Source organism: Hemitrygon akajei, chromosome 6 (genome assembly GCF_048418815.1).
Source record: "Hemitrygon akajei chromosome 6, sHemAka1.3, whole genome shotgun sequence".
Lineage (NCBI taxonomy): Eukaryota > Metazoa > Chordata > Chondrichthyes > Myliobatiformes > Dasyatidae > Hemitrygon > Hemitrygon akajei.
In genome coordinates, this window is record NC_133129.1 from 36,133,922 (window position 1) to 36,154,344 (window position 20,423).

The following is a 20,423-nucleotide window of genomic DNA, read 5'->3' on the forward strand; positions in this document are numbered from 1 at the left end:
AGGAAAAATTAGACAGCTAACTAGCAGATTGAAGTGAGGTGCATGAGGAATGTGAGGTCCTCTCTGTCATGTGTTAAAAAAAATTGCCTGTCCACATCCACATTCAGCAAGGCCTGAGAGATCTGACTTGAGCTGATAAGTGACTAGATTCATTTGTTCTATCATACTGTAAATATATTCACTCTGAAAATCAATTATTTTCTCTTGCCCAATCTTCTCCTATCAACGTCAGAAGGCCAGCTTTTATTTGTAAGAGACGTGGACCTGGTATTTAATTACTGGGCCTGCCAGAATATTTTGGAAAGAATTGAAGTATGCACTTAATGAATAGATTATGTATAAATGCTGAGAAATGGACATTAAAAACATGTGGCTCAAAAGCTGGTTCACATGATACCATTTGTTTTCAGCACTGGGAGGGCAATCCAGTGGAACTACATTTTGAACTGCAGTCAAGCATTGTAACATGCTTCAGTAATTTAGAACCAAGATGACGAGGAATTTCTAGATCCCAGGGGATTCTGCATGCGCAATCAATGATTAGCTTACTGACATCGATAAGCGTTTGTGGAAGCAAAGGAAGGGAAAGTAGATCTGGAGGATGGAATCATCTGAAATCTTACTGAACAGGAGGAACCTCGTTGCCACCTCCTGCTTCTCTTTCTTGTCAATCTCGGTCTAATGCGTATTTAAAGACGAGGCTTAAAGAATAATTGGAAAGTGGAATGAGCTCAAGCTTAATAAACAGGTTGGGACTAATAGTTCCAGCCTGTGCTGTCATCTCAGATGGATTTATGGTTCTACAGATTAAATGTAATGCTGGCTAATCTGAACATTGTTTGAATCTTGGCACTGCAGGAGTAACACTTCCATTCTCCTTGAATTTTCCTTGCGTTTTCTTCAAGTTGATGTTGCCAGATTTGGACCAACTTCCCACTGGGGTTGGTGGGCTTGTCCTGGATTGCAGGGATATTTCAGTCACAGTCTCTCAAGAATGTTTGGTAAAGTGTAAGCCTATTATCTCAAATTCCTTGTTATTGGAGTGCATGTGCATGATGTTAATCTTCTCGTGTTAGAGAGAAGAGTCTATTGGTTGACTGTTAGGTAAATGGTGGCAACACTGAAGTGGGCATTGGCTTGAAATGGAAATGTACCTAAATGTGTGAGAATGATGATTTTTGTATTTAACTAAACGTGCCAATAAATTGAGGAGGAAAGCTACTTTTATCCTCTTAGAAGTAAATTAATATCACATACCAGATTAAATTCATAAGTTAATGATTATAATTGAAAATTGAAAAGCAACTAACATTTTTACAGGTGAATCAGAAACAGGTTTAACATCACTGGCATATGTTGTGAAATTTGTTAACTTTGCGGCAGCAATACAATGCAATACATAATGATAGAGAGAAAAACATGAATTGCAGTAAGTATATATCCGTGGTATATCTGTAGAAATTTGCGAGTGTTTTTGGTGACATACCAAATCTCAAACTCCTAATGAAGTAAAGAATAATTTATGTTTCTTTCTGAATATACAGTGGAGATGCACTTGAAATTCAAAGTAGAGATATTATCAAAGTACACTTATGTCACCACACACTACACTGAAATTCAATTTTTTGTAGGCATTCATAGTAGAACTAAGAAATATAATAGAATCAATGAAAAACACACAGAAAGAAAGACTGACTAAAGAGAACATCGATTGAGACTGATGGTAAAATTTGGTACTGCTGCTCAAATTCTCCAATTCATGTTGACTTTGAGTTCAAATCCCTGCAAGTGCACGGGGTAGTGTACAGTATGAACCCAGTAATGATTTATATTTTCCATCTGCCTACATTGAAGAGAGTTCCAATGACACTTAATATCAAAGTTCTTTTTACTTGCTGAAGTCATTCTGGTGAGTATTATCTAGTTAGCCAAACTAAACAATTCATTTGAATTTAATTTGAAAAATATTTCAACAGTATGCTGCACAAAAATAACAAATAACTTCTGGCTAAACATTTCTGTTATCTTCCAAATGCCTTGTGTATGTTTTGGCTGCGCCTTCCTTTGCTGCACCTCTCCTTTACATTCTAGGTTCATTTTCAAACCCATAGCCCTCCTCATCTCTTTACAGAGTTGGTATTGTATTGCTAGTTCATTAGTAGTGTCATAGATCAGAGTGTGGATTTTATTTCTCCTAAAGCAGTACGACTTTTTGAGTCAGATTTGAAAATAATAGCAGGAAGTGGACAAATTTGACCCTGCATAGAAATATGAACCCAGGGGTCAGAAGTCCCCATAAGGAGAATTGGCTCAGAACTCTGTGAAATGGCTACATAATACTCTGCCTTGAACTACTACGCATAAGCTGTCACAACAGAGCAGAAGTGTAGTTAGTTGTTCAGAAATTATGTTTGTCACAGACCTTATTAAAGCTCACCATTCTCTAAAGAGCTGGAAAGCTTCTGAAAGGTGAACGAAATTATATCATAATTTCATGGGTGAATGTTGGAACAGCAGTCTGAGCAAATGTACTGTAAAGTTTAAAGTTGTCTTCAGGCTTCTCACAGATAATGATTAGTGATATCTCTAAGTAGCACTCAGAATACCCTAATGAGTCGATCTATGTAAGAAATTAGTCCAAGGTCTAGCTACCAAACAGCTAAGCAGTCTCCTTGATGGAGATGATGTAAGTGGAAGTATGCTGTGTAATTGTTCCTGGTGAAATCTTCAACCCCCTTAACAAGATAATGTTATGTGCTAAACATCCTGAACCTATGCGAGATGTGGAGGTACAAGGATGCAGTTAAAACAACAATTTTGTTTTCTCATTGTAACACACAGTCAAAATCTTACTGTAAAGAAAATAAGAAGCAGTCGAGTGAATTACAAGAATCAATACTGCATAATATTATTGCAGCATAATTATTAAGACAGTACCTTCATTGTAGAATGGGTTACATGCTGCCAAAAGAAATAACCATGTGTGACTAAATCTTCCTTTATATGTTAGATGATATTGTAATGACTGAATAATAAAACACCAGCTCTACATCAGTCTCAATATTGTGTTACAAGAAAGACTTCACCTCCATGTGCTGATTATTTGGAACCGTTTGTTCCCAGGAGTGCAAAAAGAAGAAATCTGCTAATAATGCACTGTTCTGCAAAATATTTAGCTTCCAGAGGTCATCAGGTCACCTGTGGAAAAAATCATAAAAAGCGTCTGTAATTTGAAGAAATCCAAAATTCATACTTTATTAACCAGTGACTTTTCAAAGATTATTTATGGATGTTAATTGTTTTAATAAATAAATACATGTTGTGAGACCATAAGACGTAGGAGCAGAAGTAGGTCATTCTGTCCATCGAGTCTGCTCCGCCTTTTCATTATGGCTGATCCATTTCCCTCTCAATTCCATTCTTCTATTTTCTCCCTGTAACCTTTCACACCCTCACCAGTCATGTACCTGACAAACCCTGCCTTAAGTACACCCAATGATCTGGCCCCCACAGCCTCCTGTGGCAATGAATTCCACAGATTCAACACACTCTGGCTAAAGAAGTTCCTCCTCATCTCCATTCCAAATGGACGTCCTTCTATTCTGAGGCTGTGCCCTCTGGTCCTAGACTCTCCCACCACAGGAGACAACCTTTTCACATCCACTCTACACATTCATTCAACATTTGATAGGTTTCAATGTGATTTCCCTCCCCCCCTCCATTCTTCTGAATTCCAGTGAGTAAAGACCCAGAGCCATCAATCGTTTTTCATACAATAAGCCTTTCATTCCTGCAATCATTACTACCCTGAGATTTATTTTTCTCTGAACATACTCAGCAAATCTATGAAATAGTAACTATAACAGGATCGGTGAAAGATCAACCAGAAGAAAACAAACTGTGAAAATGCAAATATAAATAAATAGCAACGAGTAATGAGAACATGAAATAACAAGGTAAAGATTCCTTAAACTGACATCATTGGTTGTGGAAACCATGCTGACTTGGCCTATTTTATCATGTGCCTCCAAGTACCCCATAACCACATCCTTAACAATTAACTCCAACATCTTCCCAGTCACTGATGTCTGGATAACTGACTGATTATTTCCTTTCTTCTGCCTCTCTCCCTTCTTGAAGAGTGGAGTGACATTGATAATTTTCCAGTCTTCTGGAACCATTCCAGATTCTAGTGATTTTTGAAAGATCATTACTAATGCCTCCACAATCTCTTCAGCCATCTCTTTCAGAACTCTGGGGTGTACATCATCTGATCCAGGTGACTTTCAGACTACCTTCAGACCTTTCAGTTTCCTAAGCAACTTCTCACTATACTCTGAAATAACACTCACTATGTAGTTTCTTACTATTTCTTTGCTGTAAAAAATTGTGTAAAATGCAAATAACGGTTTATAATTCAATAGGTACATAAAAACATGACTTTTAACATTGGCAAGATTGATATGTATTATACAAATTTTTCCATAGTTCTCATATTGCACAGCCTAAAGAGGTTCAGATTCAAGATCTTCTTTAAGAAATAGGAGCAAGAGTCGACGAACTGATGCTTGAGCTGGTCCATCTTCAAGAATAATGAGGGCAATAACACTTCCCAATTCTTTCCCCATTCCTCTAGGCACCCTTATAGTTCAAATGTCTACTCATCTTCACCTTGAATATATTTATGTTACCACAGCTCCCAAAAGCTGAGAATTCCAAATTTCATAACCTTTTGGGAGTTTAGATTTCTACTCATCCATCTTAATCAGATAATTCCTCATTGTGAAACTATGCTCCAAAATTCTGAATGACTGTATCCTTTCAATGTCCTCCCAGTCTGTTCCATTTAGAGTCTTGCACAGGCAGTCCCCAGGTTACAAAACATAGAAACGTAGAAAACCTACAGCACAATACAGGCCCTTTGGCCCAAAATGTTGTGCCGAACATGTCCCTACCTTAGAAATTTCTAGGCTTACCTATAGCCCTCTATTTTTCTAAGCTCCATGTACCTATTTAAAAGTCTCTTAAAAGACCCTATCGTATCCGCCTCCACCACCGTTGCCGGCAGCCCATTCCACACACTCACCACTCTCTGAGTAAAAAATTTACTCCTGACATCTCCTCTGTACCTACTCCTCAGCACCTTAAACCTGTGTCCTCTTGTGGCAACCATTTCAGCCCTGGGAAAAAGCCTCTGACTATTCACATGATCAATGCCTCTCATCATCTTATCCACAAATTTTCTGTCCCTGAGAACTGTCTGTAAACTAATTTCCATGCATTCCATGCATTCCATGTAAGAACCATGCATTATGTTTTCTATAGTAACTGATGTTGCTATCATTCTTACATACACCTGCTCTAATTCTTTCATTTCATTGAATAATCAAACTAGCACTACCTATAATTTAACTAAATGAATTATATAATGAATCAGTCATTAATAAATGAAATATTATTATAATTGTTAGCTTGAAACATGGTTTAAAATATATGGGAGAATTTTTAAGTGTTCTGTTAAAGCACTATGATGAAACAAGATAGAATAAATGATCACACTAAGTTCAATTACAATACAACTACTAGTTGTATGCCACTGCCAAAAAATTCTTTTTAACTACTGCCCTGAATAAAATGGTAGCTGCCTTCTGGATCACAGTTACTTACAGAAAACAACAGAATACATAGAGGCATTTTATAGTGCAAAGTATCTATGAAATTTTGGGCTAGAAGCAGAGTATATCTAATAGAAGCACGCACTTCAGCATACTTAATAAAGATAATATGAATGTTCTTCTCTTCAACAAAATGCAAAATCTCTGCCTATGAACATTCTTTTAACTGGGAAATTTAAATCCATCAATATGCCTATGCTCTTCTGATGTGTGTAAAGTCTGCTCCCTGATGAGCCATCAGCCATGAGGTTGACTTTTCCAACTGCAGGAGGTTTGAAGTTTTGCTGACAGGAGCCTGATAGACTGTGGATCTCACAGGCTTCATTTACCCTTGGATAATCCTACACGGAGGATGACAGATATGTCTCAGTTAATTTTTCGATAGTGCTTTTTATTTCACTTATTCATCTTTTGGAGTCTGGCTGCCACTGGCAACAGCAACATCCACTGCCTGACACGAATTGCACTTGAGACAGTGTAATCACTGCTCTCTTAACCCATTGCCGCCCTTCTAATGAAACTACTGGTGAAGTGGGTATTGAGGTAATGCCGATGCTGCAGTTGCAGCACTGTCAGAGGGGAGTTTAATTCCCTCCACCACACAAGAATAAGTAAGAATGGGAGGGGAAGTTAAAGAATCTGAGTCCACTGGATGCTGGAACGAAGAAGACTGCCGGTCCTGGGCTATAGAACTGTGTATGTGCATGAGTGAGTGGCTGAGCTGTTGCTGCTGGTTTGTTGTTTGTCATGCTCTACTTTGCTGTGTTCTGTCTTGTTCTGCTGAGTACCGTGGGTATGCTGCGTTGACGCCGGAATGTGTGCCAACCCTCGCAGGCTGCCCCCAGCACACCCTCAGGTGTGTCGGTTGTTAACACAAACAACACACTTCACTGTATGTTTTAAATATACATGTGATAAACTTGATTCTTGAACCTTAAAGAATCATAAAAATATATGGCATAAAAAGGTTGTGTGTTCCACTGTGAACATGTTGGCCAGTAAAAAGTTATTCAGTGTAATCCAGTCTGTGAGCTCTCAGTCTGCAGCCATGTACCATGTAGCACATCAGTACAAATCAAAGATACTTACTTCCAAATTAAATGCTACTTCAGCCCAGCCAGAACTTTCACACTGCTGCTTTCTCAGCTCATTTAGCAACCCCATAAATATTTGCAAATATTTACTTTTATTTTTCCAGTGTCTGTGCCAGCTGTAAGAGTAATGCCAACCCCCACCTAATTCCCTGAAACCTACTTTCTCTCATACGCCCATCGATTTCATCCCAATTCTTTTGCCATCTATACTTGTGCCAATTAACCTACCAACTGGCACAACCAGAGAAAACCCCCACACTCACAAGAGAGAAAGTGAAGCTCCGTACAGATGGAACCAAACGTCAGAATTGAAGCTGGGTTGCTGAAGGTGAGGTAGCAGCCCTACTAGCTGCCTCACTGTGCCACATTTAGATAGGGACCATTCTACTATTCAGTCAAGTCCCATGTAATTTACTCTTTGATACTATACACAATAAGTTGCTGCACCCTTTATTCAGCGCCACTTTGAAACGTTCCACAATGTGACATAAAAATGCAGGTTTATTATGCTTTATGTCTGGGAATTATGATGCTTGTAATGTTTATATATATTAAGCTGGCTTAAAGTTTCTTCTTCTATAATGGAAATGCCTTTCTGAATGTTGATAAATATTATTGTACAGTTCTAGAGGATGCTACGCTTGCCATTACTTATTAGAATAATTTTCAATCAATACCATTGGCCTGCCCATTGATATGCAACTCAATATCCATAAAATGGTCTTTCCTGTGATGTAGCATTGGAAATCATTTGTTTATTCCTCGAGTCTGATGACATGAACTCAAAAGTACTTACAGATCACAAAATTAATAATTTCTTGAAAGGAAAGCACTGTTTAAGAAAACATCTTTGAATCAGTAGGTGGAAGACATCCCTGTGCATGGCCAGTATACCTCCTGTATCTAATGAAGTGGCCACTGAGTGTATCTTCATGGCCTTTTACTGTTGTAGCCACTTCAGGCTTTCTTATTTTGTGTATTCAGAGATGCTCTTCTGCACACCACATTGTAATGTGCGGTTATCTGAGTTGCTGCCGCCTTCCTGTCAGCTTGAACCTGTCTGGCCGTTCTCCTCTGACCTTTCTCATTATCAAGGCATTTTCGCCCACAGAACTACTGCTCACTGGATGTTTTTTTGTTTTTTGCACCATTCTCTGTCAACTCTAGACACTGTTCTGCATGAAATTCCCAGGAGGTAAGCAATTTCTAAGATGCTCAAACCACCCTGTCTGGCACCAACAATCACTCCACGGTCAAAGTCACTGTTCATATTTTGTCCCCCATTCTGATGTTTGGTCTGAACAATAACCGAACGTCTTCACCGTGTCTGCATGCTTTTATGCATTGAGTTGCTGCCACATGATTGGCTGATTAAATATTTGTAATAGCATACAGTTATACCTAATAAAGTGGCCACTGAATGCATATTTTATGTGTATTTGTTGTTTAAGGAATTAACCAATATATTTATTTAGAGAACTGTGCCACCCAGCAACCCATCTATTTAACACTAGCCTAATCACAGGACAATGTGCAATAACCCATTAACCTACTGCCCATTATGTCTTTGGACCATGGGAGGAAATCAGAACACCTGGAGGAAATCCATGTGCTCATAGGGAAAACGTATAAACTCCTTACAGACCACATCAGGATTGGACTCCAAACTCTTGACACTTGGAACTGTAATATTCTGGTGCTACACGTTACTGTGGTGGTCTTATCTTTAACTGATTGTTCAGGTCTGCATAAGGAACTATAGATAATGAAACATATTCGAAAGCCTGAGACTGATAAGACGGAAGTTCCAAATGGTTGAATTATTGGCCTCCCCTCTCCCTCTTGTTAAAGAAATCAGGCTATGATATTAATTCAACAGCTCACCAACAGAAATTAATCACTCCAAATGCTAAGAACTATCATCTGATTTACAGGCATATTTGGAGCAAATTCTCATTCCTTCCAGGCAATCTTAATCGGCCCAGTCCAGATTAGCACTACAAGGGTAATGTTTGGCCCATTTCACTTGTTTGTTTGCTTTGCTGCTAATCCTTTTCGAACCTGTTTACCAAATGTTCTGTCAGTCTGCTTCTCTAGAGCAGGTGCTCTGTGTAATAAGTGGTTAATTGCAGAATGTTATATGATTTTCAGTTTTAAAAAGGTTCAAGTGCTCAGCAACAGGAAGCTATTTTCTACTAACATATTTCCAAATGTTGGTAAATATTTCCAAATTCTTTTTCTGACAGTTAGTGGTATTGAAACCTAACAAGTTAAGCTCTAAATTCCCTGATAAGCCATTTTTGAGTTGTTTATGTGTTTTCCTCGACACATTTGGTTGTATGCTTTAATCGGATTACTGTAGTCTTTAACTCTATGCAAGTACAATTTGTTGTTATTACAAACCGAAGACTATTTATTATGGATTTAGATAGGTGGATGTTAAGGAAAAGATGGGAGATTTTCCCAGACCTGGTCCATATAAATGTTTAGGGAAATGGTTCTCAGGAGAGTAACTAGAGTTAAGAATTAGTCAGGAGGTAGGATTCAGAGGGACCCAGGTTTTCACTATTTCCACTGGGTGTTTTTTGAATAGAACCTTTGTCTCCCCCTCCACATCCATCACCCCCCACCCTTCCCCTCCCCAGCAGAAGTAGGTGGCTGTGTCATAGAGGGTCTTGAAGGACACTGCGTACTCTCCAAATGCTGAAATGGAAAGAATAGTACTAGAGATACTCAGCAGGGCAGGCAGCATCTGTGAAGAGAGAAACAGTTGACACTTCAGAATAACTACTGGTCATAAGTTCTAGGAGAAGCTGAAAATCGATTCTGATACAGGGATGGGGGAGGAGTGAAAATAACAAGGAGAGTGTCTGTAATAGGATGGAAGCCAAGAGAGACTGAATGAGGCACACTGTGTTGGTGTTGGCGATAGAACGCAGCACTTGCTGTAAATGGAAATAGAATGGCAGAAATATTCAGCAGGTCAGGCAGCATCTATGGAGAGAGAAACAAATATAACCCTACAATTTAATGACTTTCCATTTGAAATGGCCCATTCTGATATAAACTGGAAAGTCTGGTTAACTGGTTAACTGAAATTGTTGAATTAACAGTTGAGATTTGAGAGGATGCCCAGACAGAAGATAAAATGCCATTCTTTGAGCTTAATATGGTCTTCGTTAGAACAGTGTAAGAGGCCAAATTCAAAATGGTCAGTGTGGGAATGCAATGCAGAATTAATGTTCTAGCTTCCAGAGGCGCAGTTCATTTTGTATCAACATCACTTCCTATACATAAGCAGTTTTTTATATCATTTCCAGCATGGATTAGTTTTGATTCAATTGGAAGCATGGTGGAAAGACACGCATTTCCATCCACTCTTCATTTGCCCTTGAAACAGCAAAATCTATGAGTCTTAAGTTTTTGGTAATATTAGTAAACATTTAGTAGATATATTTTGATGGAAGTATTATGTTTACATTTATTATTGCACCACGAGTTTATTCTTGTTACACTACATAGTTATGGAGTTTTGTGTATGTGCGTTACTTTGGTTAACACCAGTTATGAGAAGTTGATGGTATTAGTATATTCAAGTGCGTGCAATTTTGTAATGAATTTAATATGTATTTTACTTAACTCTGCAGTTTCATAGTAAAGAGATCTCATTAAAAACCCTGAAGAAAGGTTCAGTCTTGGGAGATTTTTAAGAAAGAGTTTAGCTCGCTGCATAGCTGTGTACAGATGAGCAGTAAGGCCAGTAGAGTGATAAGATAGCTCGGCTTCAAAGGTACCATCCCGGTCTGCAAATGCATCTGAGCACTGAGGACAATAATGTCAGCTTTTAATCTGAGCAATGCCAATGGCCAAGGTCAGTAAGTGGCCCATATATGGCATCTTCACGATGTTCAAACAAAATTACAATTAGCATAGCTGCAGGATGAGCTTGTCCCAAAGCTGAAATGTCAAGAAAGAGAGTAGCATATGCTAAGCACAAAGTTCAAAGTAAATTTATTATCAAAATACATATATGTCAACATATACAACCCTGGCATTCATTTTCTTGTGGGTATACACAGTCAATCCAGGAAACCCAATAGAATAAATGAAAGGCCACACCCAACAGGAAGAACAAACAACCGATATGCATTAAGACAACAAACTGTGCAAATACAAAAGAAGAACAAATAATAAATAAGCAATAAATATCAAAAACATGAGATGAAGTGTTCTTGAAAGTGAGTCCATAGGTTGCGGGAACAGTTCAGTAATGGGGCTGTCAGGTTGAGTGATGCCATCCCATCTGATGGTTGAGTGGTAATAACTGTTCCTGAGCCTGGTGGCTGGGCCCTGAAAGTTCCTGTACCACCTTCCTGATGGCAGCAGCGAGAAGAATGCACAGCCTGGATGGTGGAGGTCCTTGATGATGGATGCCACTTTCCCGCAACAGCGCTCCGTGTAGATGTACTCGATGGTGGGGCGGACTTGACTCGTGCTGGACTGAACCATATCCACTATTTTTGAAGGATTTTCCATTCATGGACATTGGTATTTCCATTGCAGACCGTGATGCGATCAGTCAATAATAACACCAAAGAATTTAAAGTTGCTGACCCTCTCCAGCTCTGAACCCTGCAGGAGGACAGGTAGGTGGACCTCCATTTTCCTCCTCCTGAAGTAAATGATCAGCTACAAACTAAAGAAAATCTACTGATGCTGGGAATCTGAGCAACACACACAAAATGCTGGAGGAACTCAGCAGGCCAAGCAGCATCTATGGACAGGAGTATAGTCAATGTTGCAGGCCGAAACCCTTCATCAGAACTGGAGAAAAAAATAGTGAAAAGTCAGAGCAAGAAAGTGGGGGGGAGGGGATGAAGAAATACAAGGTAGTAGGTGATAAGTGAAATGGGAAGGGGTTGGGGTGAAGTAAAGAGCTGGGAAATCAATTGGTGAAAGAGGTAAAGGGCTGGAGGAGGGAGAATCTGATAGGGGAGGACAGAAGGCCATGGAAGAAAGGAAAGGGGGAGGAGCACCATTCGGAGGTGATGGGCAGGTAAGGAGATATGGTGAGGGGGGAATGGGAATGGAGATTGGTGAGGGAGAGGTGTTAGGGTAGAGAAGGAGAGGGATTAATAAGCTCCTTGGTCTTGCTGACATTGCTGAATTGAGATGCAAATGAAGAAAACACTTATAGACATGGACAGAACCTCTGTGGATGCTACATTAGTGTGCTCAAAGAAGACTGTGAAGCTGAGGCTGCCTCGTCAAAGGAGAAGCATCAGATAACTTAGACAGGTGTGAATCTACAACCAGAACCAGTCCTGCTTTGCCATCACAACAGCCAATGCATCTTACTGTAGAATATGTCCAAACACATTTTGGCTATAAAAAAGACAGTGCTACATCTTTATAAGGAGATGCTGTCCACACCACAGAACCAACGTCTCTTTCACTTACTCCAGGTATAGACAGTCAAGGACTACAGCAGCAAAAAAACACACAACGTGCAAGAAGGGTTAGGGCAGTTCACATTAGTAATCCATATACAGATTATAAGTGCAGTGGCAGAGAGTAGACAAAAGCCAACCTCTCTTCAGTAGACTCAATAATTTTCCAAAGCTCTCACCAAAAGAACTGCAGAAGTTACGGGAGCTTGCAGATCTGTTGTCAGAACTTCAAGTCACAGAAAAATGAGGGTTGCATACTAGGGCTGAGATTCTTGGACACAGCAAGAGGAATAAACCCTACACAAAAGCATAAAACCATAGAACAATTCAGAACAGAAACAGGCCTTTTGGCACGTCTTGGCTGTGCCGAACCATTTTTCTGCCTAGTCCCACTGACCTGCACCTAGACCATATCCCTCCATACCCCTCTCATCCATGTACCTGTCCAAGTTTTTCTTAAATGTTAAAAGTGAGCCGGCATTTACCACTTCATCTGGCAGCTCATTCCACACTCCCACCACTCTGTGTGAAGAAGCACCCCCAATGTTCCCTTTAAACTTTTCCCCCTTCACCCTTAACCCATGTCCTCTGGTTTTTTTCTCCCCTAGCCTCAGTGGAAAAAGCCTACTTGCATTCACTCTATCTATATCCATCATAATTTTATATACCTCTATCAATTCTCCATCATTCTTCTACGCTCCAGGGAATAAAGTCCTAATGTATTCAACCTTTCTCTGTAACTCAGTTTCTCAAGTCCTGGCAACATCCTTTTCTGCACTCTTTCAACCTTACTAATATCCTTCCTGTAATTCGGTGACCAAAACTGCACACAATACTCCAAATTCAGCCTCGCCAATACCTTATACAACCTCACCATAACATTCCAACTCTTATATTCAGTACTTTGATTTATAAAGGCCAATGTACCAAAAGCTCTTTTTACTACCTTATCTACCTGTGATGCAATTTTTAGGGAATTTTGTATCTGTATTCCCAGATCCCTCTGTTCTACTGCACTCCTCAGTGTCCTACCATTTACCTTGTATGTTCTACCTTGGTTTTTCCTTCCATAGTGCAATACCTCAGACTTGTCTGTATTAAACTCCATCCGCCATTTTTCAGCCCATTTTTCCAGCTGGACCAAATCCCTCTGCAAGCTTTGAAAACCTTCCTCACTGTCCACTACACCTCCAATCTTTATATCATCAGCAAATTTGCTGATCTAATTTACCACATTATCATCCAGATCATTGATATAGATGACAAATAACAATGGACCCAGCACTGATCCCTGTGGCACACCACTAGTCACAGGCCTCCACTCAGAGAAGCAATCCTCCACTACCACTCTCTGGCTTCTTCCATTGAGCCAATGTCTAATCCAATTTACTACCTCACCATGTATACCTAGCGACCGAATCTTCCTAACTAACCTCCCATGCGGTATCTTGTCAAAGGCCTTACTGAAGTCCATGTAGATAACATCCACTGCCTTCCTTTCATCCACTTTCCTGGTAACCTCCTCGAAAAACTCTAATAGATTTGTTAAACGTGACCTACCACGCACAAAACCATGTTGACTCTCCTTAATATGTCCCTGTCTATCTAAATACTTGTAGATCCTATCTCTTAGTATTCCTTCCAATAATTTACCTACTACCGACATCAAACTTATCGGCCTATAATTTCCCAGATTACTTTTAGAGCCTTTTTTAAACAACAGAACAACATGAGCTATCCTCCAATCATTGGGCACCTCAACCGTAGATACTGATATTTTAAATATATCTGTCAGGGCCCCTGCAATTTCAACACTAGTCTCTTTCAAGGTCCAAGGGAATACCCTGTCAGGTCCTGGGGATTTATCAACTCTGATTTGCCTCAAGATAGCAAGCACCTCCTCCTCTTCAATCTGTATAGGTTCCATAACCTCACTACTTGTTTGCCTTATTTCCATTGACTCCATGCCAGTTTTCTTAGTAAATACAGACGCAAAAAACCTATTTAAGATCTCCCCCATTTCTTTTGGTTCCTACAGTGGAGAAACTACCAAACAATATTCAAGAGCAGTGGATAACTGAGGGTTTCAGGTATAAAATGAATCTCATGGATGTATATGGTAGCATAAATGTACTTTGATAATAAATTTACTTAGAATTTTTGAACTTTGAACTTCCCTCTGCTCAATCAGATTTAGCTAAGCTGTTCTTCTGTCACTTGGAAGATAATTATAAGGTGGCACCTTCCATTGAAGATGAGGTCTTCCTTCAAATAATGAACAAAAAGTTTAGCAAAGACAAGTCAAACAGTTGGGTAGCTCTCTTGCATTTTTTCTCTCCATTACGACTCCTACCAAACAACAGTGAGCAAACCCTTGGTCAACTCATCTCCCTCAGCCACACATTGAAAAGGAAACCAGAAATGAAAGATCATTATGTAGAGTTCGTGGGGAGTCTCTTCTGTAACAATCATGCTGAGCAAGCTCCTCCACTAGATCCCAACAAAAAAAAACTGGCATTTGTCCAATGTTGGTGTTTAGCACACGTAGAAACCTGAACGAATATGTGTTGTCTTTGATTTAAGTGCACAGTTTAAAGGAATATCACTGAACGATGTGCTCTTGCCTGATTCAATTACTCTACACTGAGAAGTTGCTTATAGATGTGCCAACCAGTGCAAAGGTTGTCTTTGGCTACTCCCTTTAAGGAATGAGCAATATGTGAGAGGGCGGCATTTGCTCTGGTAAGCAACTTGCAGCTTGAAAAATGCTCAAAACATGGAGCCAAGTTGATAAATGAGAAATATTGGTTGACACTTGAGAACGTATTTCTACATCTACCTCAGGATCAGCTAAGTCGAAAGACTCCTGCTATGTTCCTTTTGGGGGTCACCAAGAAATGGTGGACCAGTTACCCTTGAGAAGATATTGTGCTGATTAGCTTGGAGCCCTCTTGTGGCATGATCAGACAGACTGAAATTAGCAGGAACACACTGTGGTTCCATTGACTCTTCTGAGTTGATCGCCCGATACGTTGAAACCTATTATATACATAATAGAATCTATTATAATAAACATAAAATCTCCTTGTTTTGTTAAATATATAACTGAGCACAACCTTGCTGCCAGTTCTGTATCCAGCTCTTCAGTTATCATCTCTGGTATCTCAACTGCTAGAACAGTAGCTCCAATTTCAAGCCATGCTATGGTGAGATGTGGTTTGGGAGAAAGCTTTGCCTTACCCAGGATGAATCCAATCTCAGTATATCCATCCGCATCTGTGGCCTTCAGGTACGTAACGGCAGCAGTAGCTTTAGTTGCACATCACAGAAGATGTAGACTTCTTTCTTTTGGACTGAAGATGGTGGAATTGTGTAGGTTCTTGGATGCTGAAGGGAAGAACACCACATGTTTCTCTTTGGGGAGTGGGACATCCCATCCACAAGTGTCTGAGGTCAACTCTCTCAACATGAAGCATCGCTGGATACTGACTGGAGCAGCAAATCCAAGAAGATCAAATAGGCTGTTGATAGTCACAACGCATAAAGATTCTTTCAGTATCAGTGCCCTGGAAAATAAGGGTGTCGGTAACAAAGGGTCTCGGCCCGTAACGTCGACAGTGCTTCTCCCTATAGATGCTGCCTGGCCTGCTGTGTTCCACCAGCATTTTGTGTGTGGTGTCGGTAATAAAGCCCTGTTCAAATCCCAGACTGCACTGCATAGGAAGGAGGTCCTGTCCAAGATCAAGACCTTTGGACAGATCTTCAGATGGGAAACACCTCAGCATTGTTGGATGCAATCTTATGCTGTCTGAGATTAGACAGTGCAACATGTTTTGAGCATGTTGACTGCTTCTTCTGCACTAGAAAATGAGTTAACAATCAACAATGACTTTTCATTCCTTATATACCTGGTCAATGCTTTCCATATTGTTCTATTCCATTCATACACATTAATAGCACTTCTGACACTCAGGTGGCCCTCTGGGGTGGTATACTAAGTGCTACAATAATTAAAAGGTTCCTTCCCCCCCCCCCCCCACGTGGCCCCTCACTCTTCAGTGGGAGAAGAACATGACACTGTGGTCCTTCCCCAATGAGCCCTTGCAGTAGCTGCACCAAGCTTCAGTGTGTCCCTCAGCACATATTCCAATCGGCAGCACTCTTCCATGTACATCTCGATGTGCTGATAGTCCAACAAGCTGATGATTTGCCAGCAGCTCTTGATATTTGTCTCCATGTGTATCCCTGGGAACAGCCCGTAGGTCTGTCACACCAGCTGTTTGTGATGAAATGCGACATGGGCCCTTTCACCTTCCTCCAGACTCTCTGTATAAACCCACAGTCCTCTTCCGCACTACAGTCATCCCGTAGGTGGCGTGCTGTGGGGGTGATGTTCTGCGCGTGCAAAAAGGATCTGACTGGGAGGGCCCTTTTCACTGCCAGCCAGCAAGGTCTTGGTGCCTGTTGGTGACGTATTCTGCGAGATTGCCTGGGCAGTCTGCTTGGGAAACCTCCCCACTGAGTCCTTCTCCTGTAGTGTCTGCAGGAAATTCTGTGCTGACCACTGCCTGGTAGCATTATGGTCAAAGGTGTCGGTCCAGAAGAACTTCAATGAAGGACAGGTAGTGCAGCACCATCCAGCAACATTGCATGGCAACAGGACCAGACCCATCCTTCGCAACACCGGGGACAGATAGAACCTCGGCACATAGTGGTACTTGGTGTCCATGTATTTAAGTTCCATGCTCAGCCTGATGCACCCTCTCACAGAGGTGGTCATCATGGTGAGGGTGACGTTGGGTAAGTTTTTATCCCTATTGTTCAGGGACTTGTGCACATATGACCCACTCCGTCCTGGATCTCCAGATGAACCTGAAGACAGCTCGAGTGATTCCCAAGCTGACGAAGCTAGGGATGGGCCACACCAGCGAATGCCTGGAGCATCTCACCTCACACCTGCTGACCAGTTTCTTCCCAGTTTTCCATATGGAGCATTCTCCACACTGTCCCAATTTTTGTTTTACCTTCCTAGTCTGCTCCAGCCAATTCTTGTATGCCTTAGCCCCTCCAAACCCAACCCCCAGCACCTTCATGTAATTGGACCTGATCAGTCGGGCCAGTTGGTGAAGAGCTTGTTTCGCTCTTCGTGTGGGTAACCTTGGCCCCTGATGCCACTCAAACTGGTTACAGATGCTGATCAATCTGCAAACTGAGCAGAGGACTGTGACATCTTCTCTTGGATCCTTCCACTGTCTGGCCTTCCTCATTGGATGCTGAGTCCGCCTTAGCATAAGTAGAACTTAGCATCAGTATGGAAGTATCATGAATCGTTGCTATGAATTTGCTCTTGCAATACCAGTGACCAAATTAATTTCCATGGTTATGGCTTTGATTGAATCACATTAGATAGATAGATAGATACTTTATTCATCCCCATGGGGAAATTCAACATTTTTTCCAATGTCCCATACACTTGTTGTAGCAAAACTAATTACATACAATACTTAACTCAGTAAAAATATGATATGCATCTAAATCACTCTCTCCAAAAGCATTAATAATAGCTTTTAAAAAGTTCTTAAGTAGTTTACTTAAATACTTTAAATACAATCAACCCCGGCACTTTAACATATCTTACTCCTGGCGGTTGAATTGTAAAGCCTAATGGCATTGGGGAGTATTGACCTCTTCATCCTGTCTGAGGAGCATTGCATCGATAGCAGCCTGTCGCTGAAACTGCTTCTCTGTCTCTGGATGGTGCTATGTAGAGGATGTTCAGGGTTTTCCATAATTGACCGTAGCCTACTCAGCGCCCTTCGCTCAGCTACCGATGTTAAACTCTCCAGTACTTTGCCCACGACAGAGCCCGCCTTCCTTACCAGCTTATTAAGACGTGAGGCGTCCCTCTTCTTAATGCTTCCTCCCCAACACGCCACCACAAAGAAGAGGGCGCTCTCCACAACTGACCTATAGAACATCTTCAGCATCTCACTGCAGACATTGAATGACGCCAACCTTCTAAGGAAGTACAGTCAACTCTGTGCCTTCCTGCACAAGGCATCTGTGTTGGCAGTCCAGTCTAGCCTCTCGTCTAACTGTACTCCCAGATACTTGTAGGTCTTAACCTGCTCCACACATTCTCCATTAATGATCACTGGCTCCATATGAGGCCTAGATCTGATCAACAAAGAATTATGGGATAAGGGGTTAGTAGTAGAAAATTGTGCTGAGATAAAAGATAATCATAATTGTTATTGAATGGTGGAATAGGCATCATAGTAGCAACAATCTTCTTCAGCTGGCACCTCGGCTGGGCCAGCTAGCCGTGCACTCACAGCTGAGCAGATATTGATTGAGAAGATAGCCATTTGGGAGAGGACAGGGTTTAAAAACCAGGGGCAATTTCCTGCTCCAGTGACCAAATTTACTCTTCAACCAGCAGCACAGAGCCAGTCATTTCAGTGATGGCATTAAGAATCAGTTCTACACATACGAGATAGTAATGGTTTGTACTATGCCAAATTGGAAATGCTGCTGCATTTTAAATACAAGCTCACTCAAATTTTATTACCAAGGGTTTAAACAATAAGTAGGAATCCTGCTATATGGAAATGGGTCACATAGCAGCCCTTATCTCTTGATAGCCAACAAAGCTCAAGGGGTTGAATGGCCTCCAGCTGTTCCTTATTTATAGATCATAGAACAGTATGGCACAGGGGAGGCTCTTCAGCATGATGCTAAATTATATTTCACCCTTTAGCCTGCACATAATCTATATCCCTCCATTGGAAGATCAGGGTTGAATTCCTGCCACAGTCTGTGAGGAGTTTGTACGTTCTCCTCATGATCGTGTCTGTTTCCTCGGGTGCTCTGGTTTCCTTCCACAGTCCAAGGACAGAGAGGTCGGGGTTAGAAGTTGCAGGCATGCCCATTTTGGTGCCACTTACGGGCTGCCTCCAGCACATCCTTTTACAGTGTTGGTCATTGATGTAAGCGATGCACTTCACTGTACGTTTTGATGTACATGTGACAAATAAAGATAACGTTTATGCATGTGCCTACCTAACAGCTTCTTTTAAACACCACTGTCGTATCTGCCACCACTCCTCCCAGCAGCCCACTGCAAGCATCTCTTACTCTGTGTCCAAGCAAACCTTGCCCCACCCCTGAAAGCTTAATAGCTAACAGCCCTGATTGTTGAAAGATCAGGAGAGGGGCACCAGGCACCTCAAGCCCACCTACCTTCACTATGATCATAGCTAAACTATGCTGGTCTCAACTCTTCTTCTGTACCAGATCCCCAAAATGCTTAATTTCAGAGTTTATCCACTTCCTCCTTAGATATTTTAAAACTAGTTTTAAGATCCCTCTGGGGTAGAGATTTGCAGAGATTCATCACTCTTTCTGAAAAGAAATTACTATGCACTTCACTTTTAAATGGCTGCTCCCAATCTTGAAACCATGTCCCCTCTCCCACGAGTGAAAACATCTTGTCATCCACCTTGTCATGGCCCCTTAATATTTTATATGTCTTAATAAAGTCATCCCTTATTCTTCTAAACTGCTGAGAATACAGAACAAACCTGTTCAGACTCTCTTGATAGGACAAGCCTCTTACCACAGGATCTGACCTCATGAATCTCCTTAGGCATCAGAATCGGTTCCATATCCCTCACATATGTTGTGAAATTTATTGTTTTGTGGCAGCAGTACAGTGTAATCCATAAAAAATAAATTACAATAAGAAATATATAATATATAATAATATAATATTAAATTAATTGAGTACTGCAAAAAGAAAGGTAAAATAATAAGTTAGTGTTCATAGGTTGGTTCAATGTCCATTTAGAAATCTGATAGGAGAGGTGAAGAAGTTGTCCCTAAAACATTGAGGGTTTGTCTTTAGGGTCCTGTTATCTCTTCTCTGATGGTACCTTTTTAAAGCATCACCCTTTGAAGATGTCCTCAGTGCTGGGGAGGCTAGTGCCCTTGATGGAGCTGGCTGAGTTTTCAACTTTCTGCAGCTTTTTATGATCCTGTGCAGTCGAAGCCTTCACACCAGAGGGTCTTGCAACCAATTAGAACGCTCTTCACAGTATATCTGGAGAAATCTGCTAGTCTTTGATGATGTACCTAATCTCCTCAAACTCCTCATGAAATAGAGCCACTGACATGCCTTCTTTGTAATTGCTTCAATATGTTGG

The 20,423-nt window shown here is 40.9% G+C and overlaps 1 protein-coding gene across 1 annotated transcript in view; it reads left to right on the plus strand.

Annotated features, from left to right (window-relative positions):
- The first annotated feature begins 979 nt into the window (after positions 1-979).
- Positions 980-20,423, plus strand: part of stox2b (storkhead box 2b) — a 169,506-nt gene continuing 150,062 nt past the window's right edge. The window contains exon 1 of the mRNA XM_073048090.1: positions 980-1,001. Within this exon, the coding sequence (XP_072904191.1) occupies positions 995-1,001 (7 nt within the window). The 5' untranslated portion in view covers positions 980-994. The remainder of the gene's footprint in view (positions 1,002-20,423) is intronic.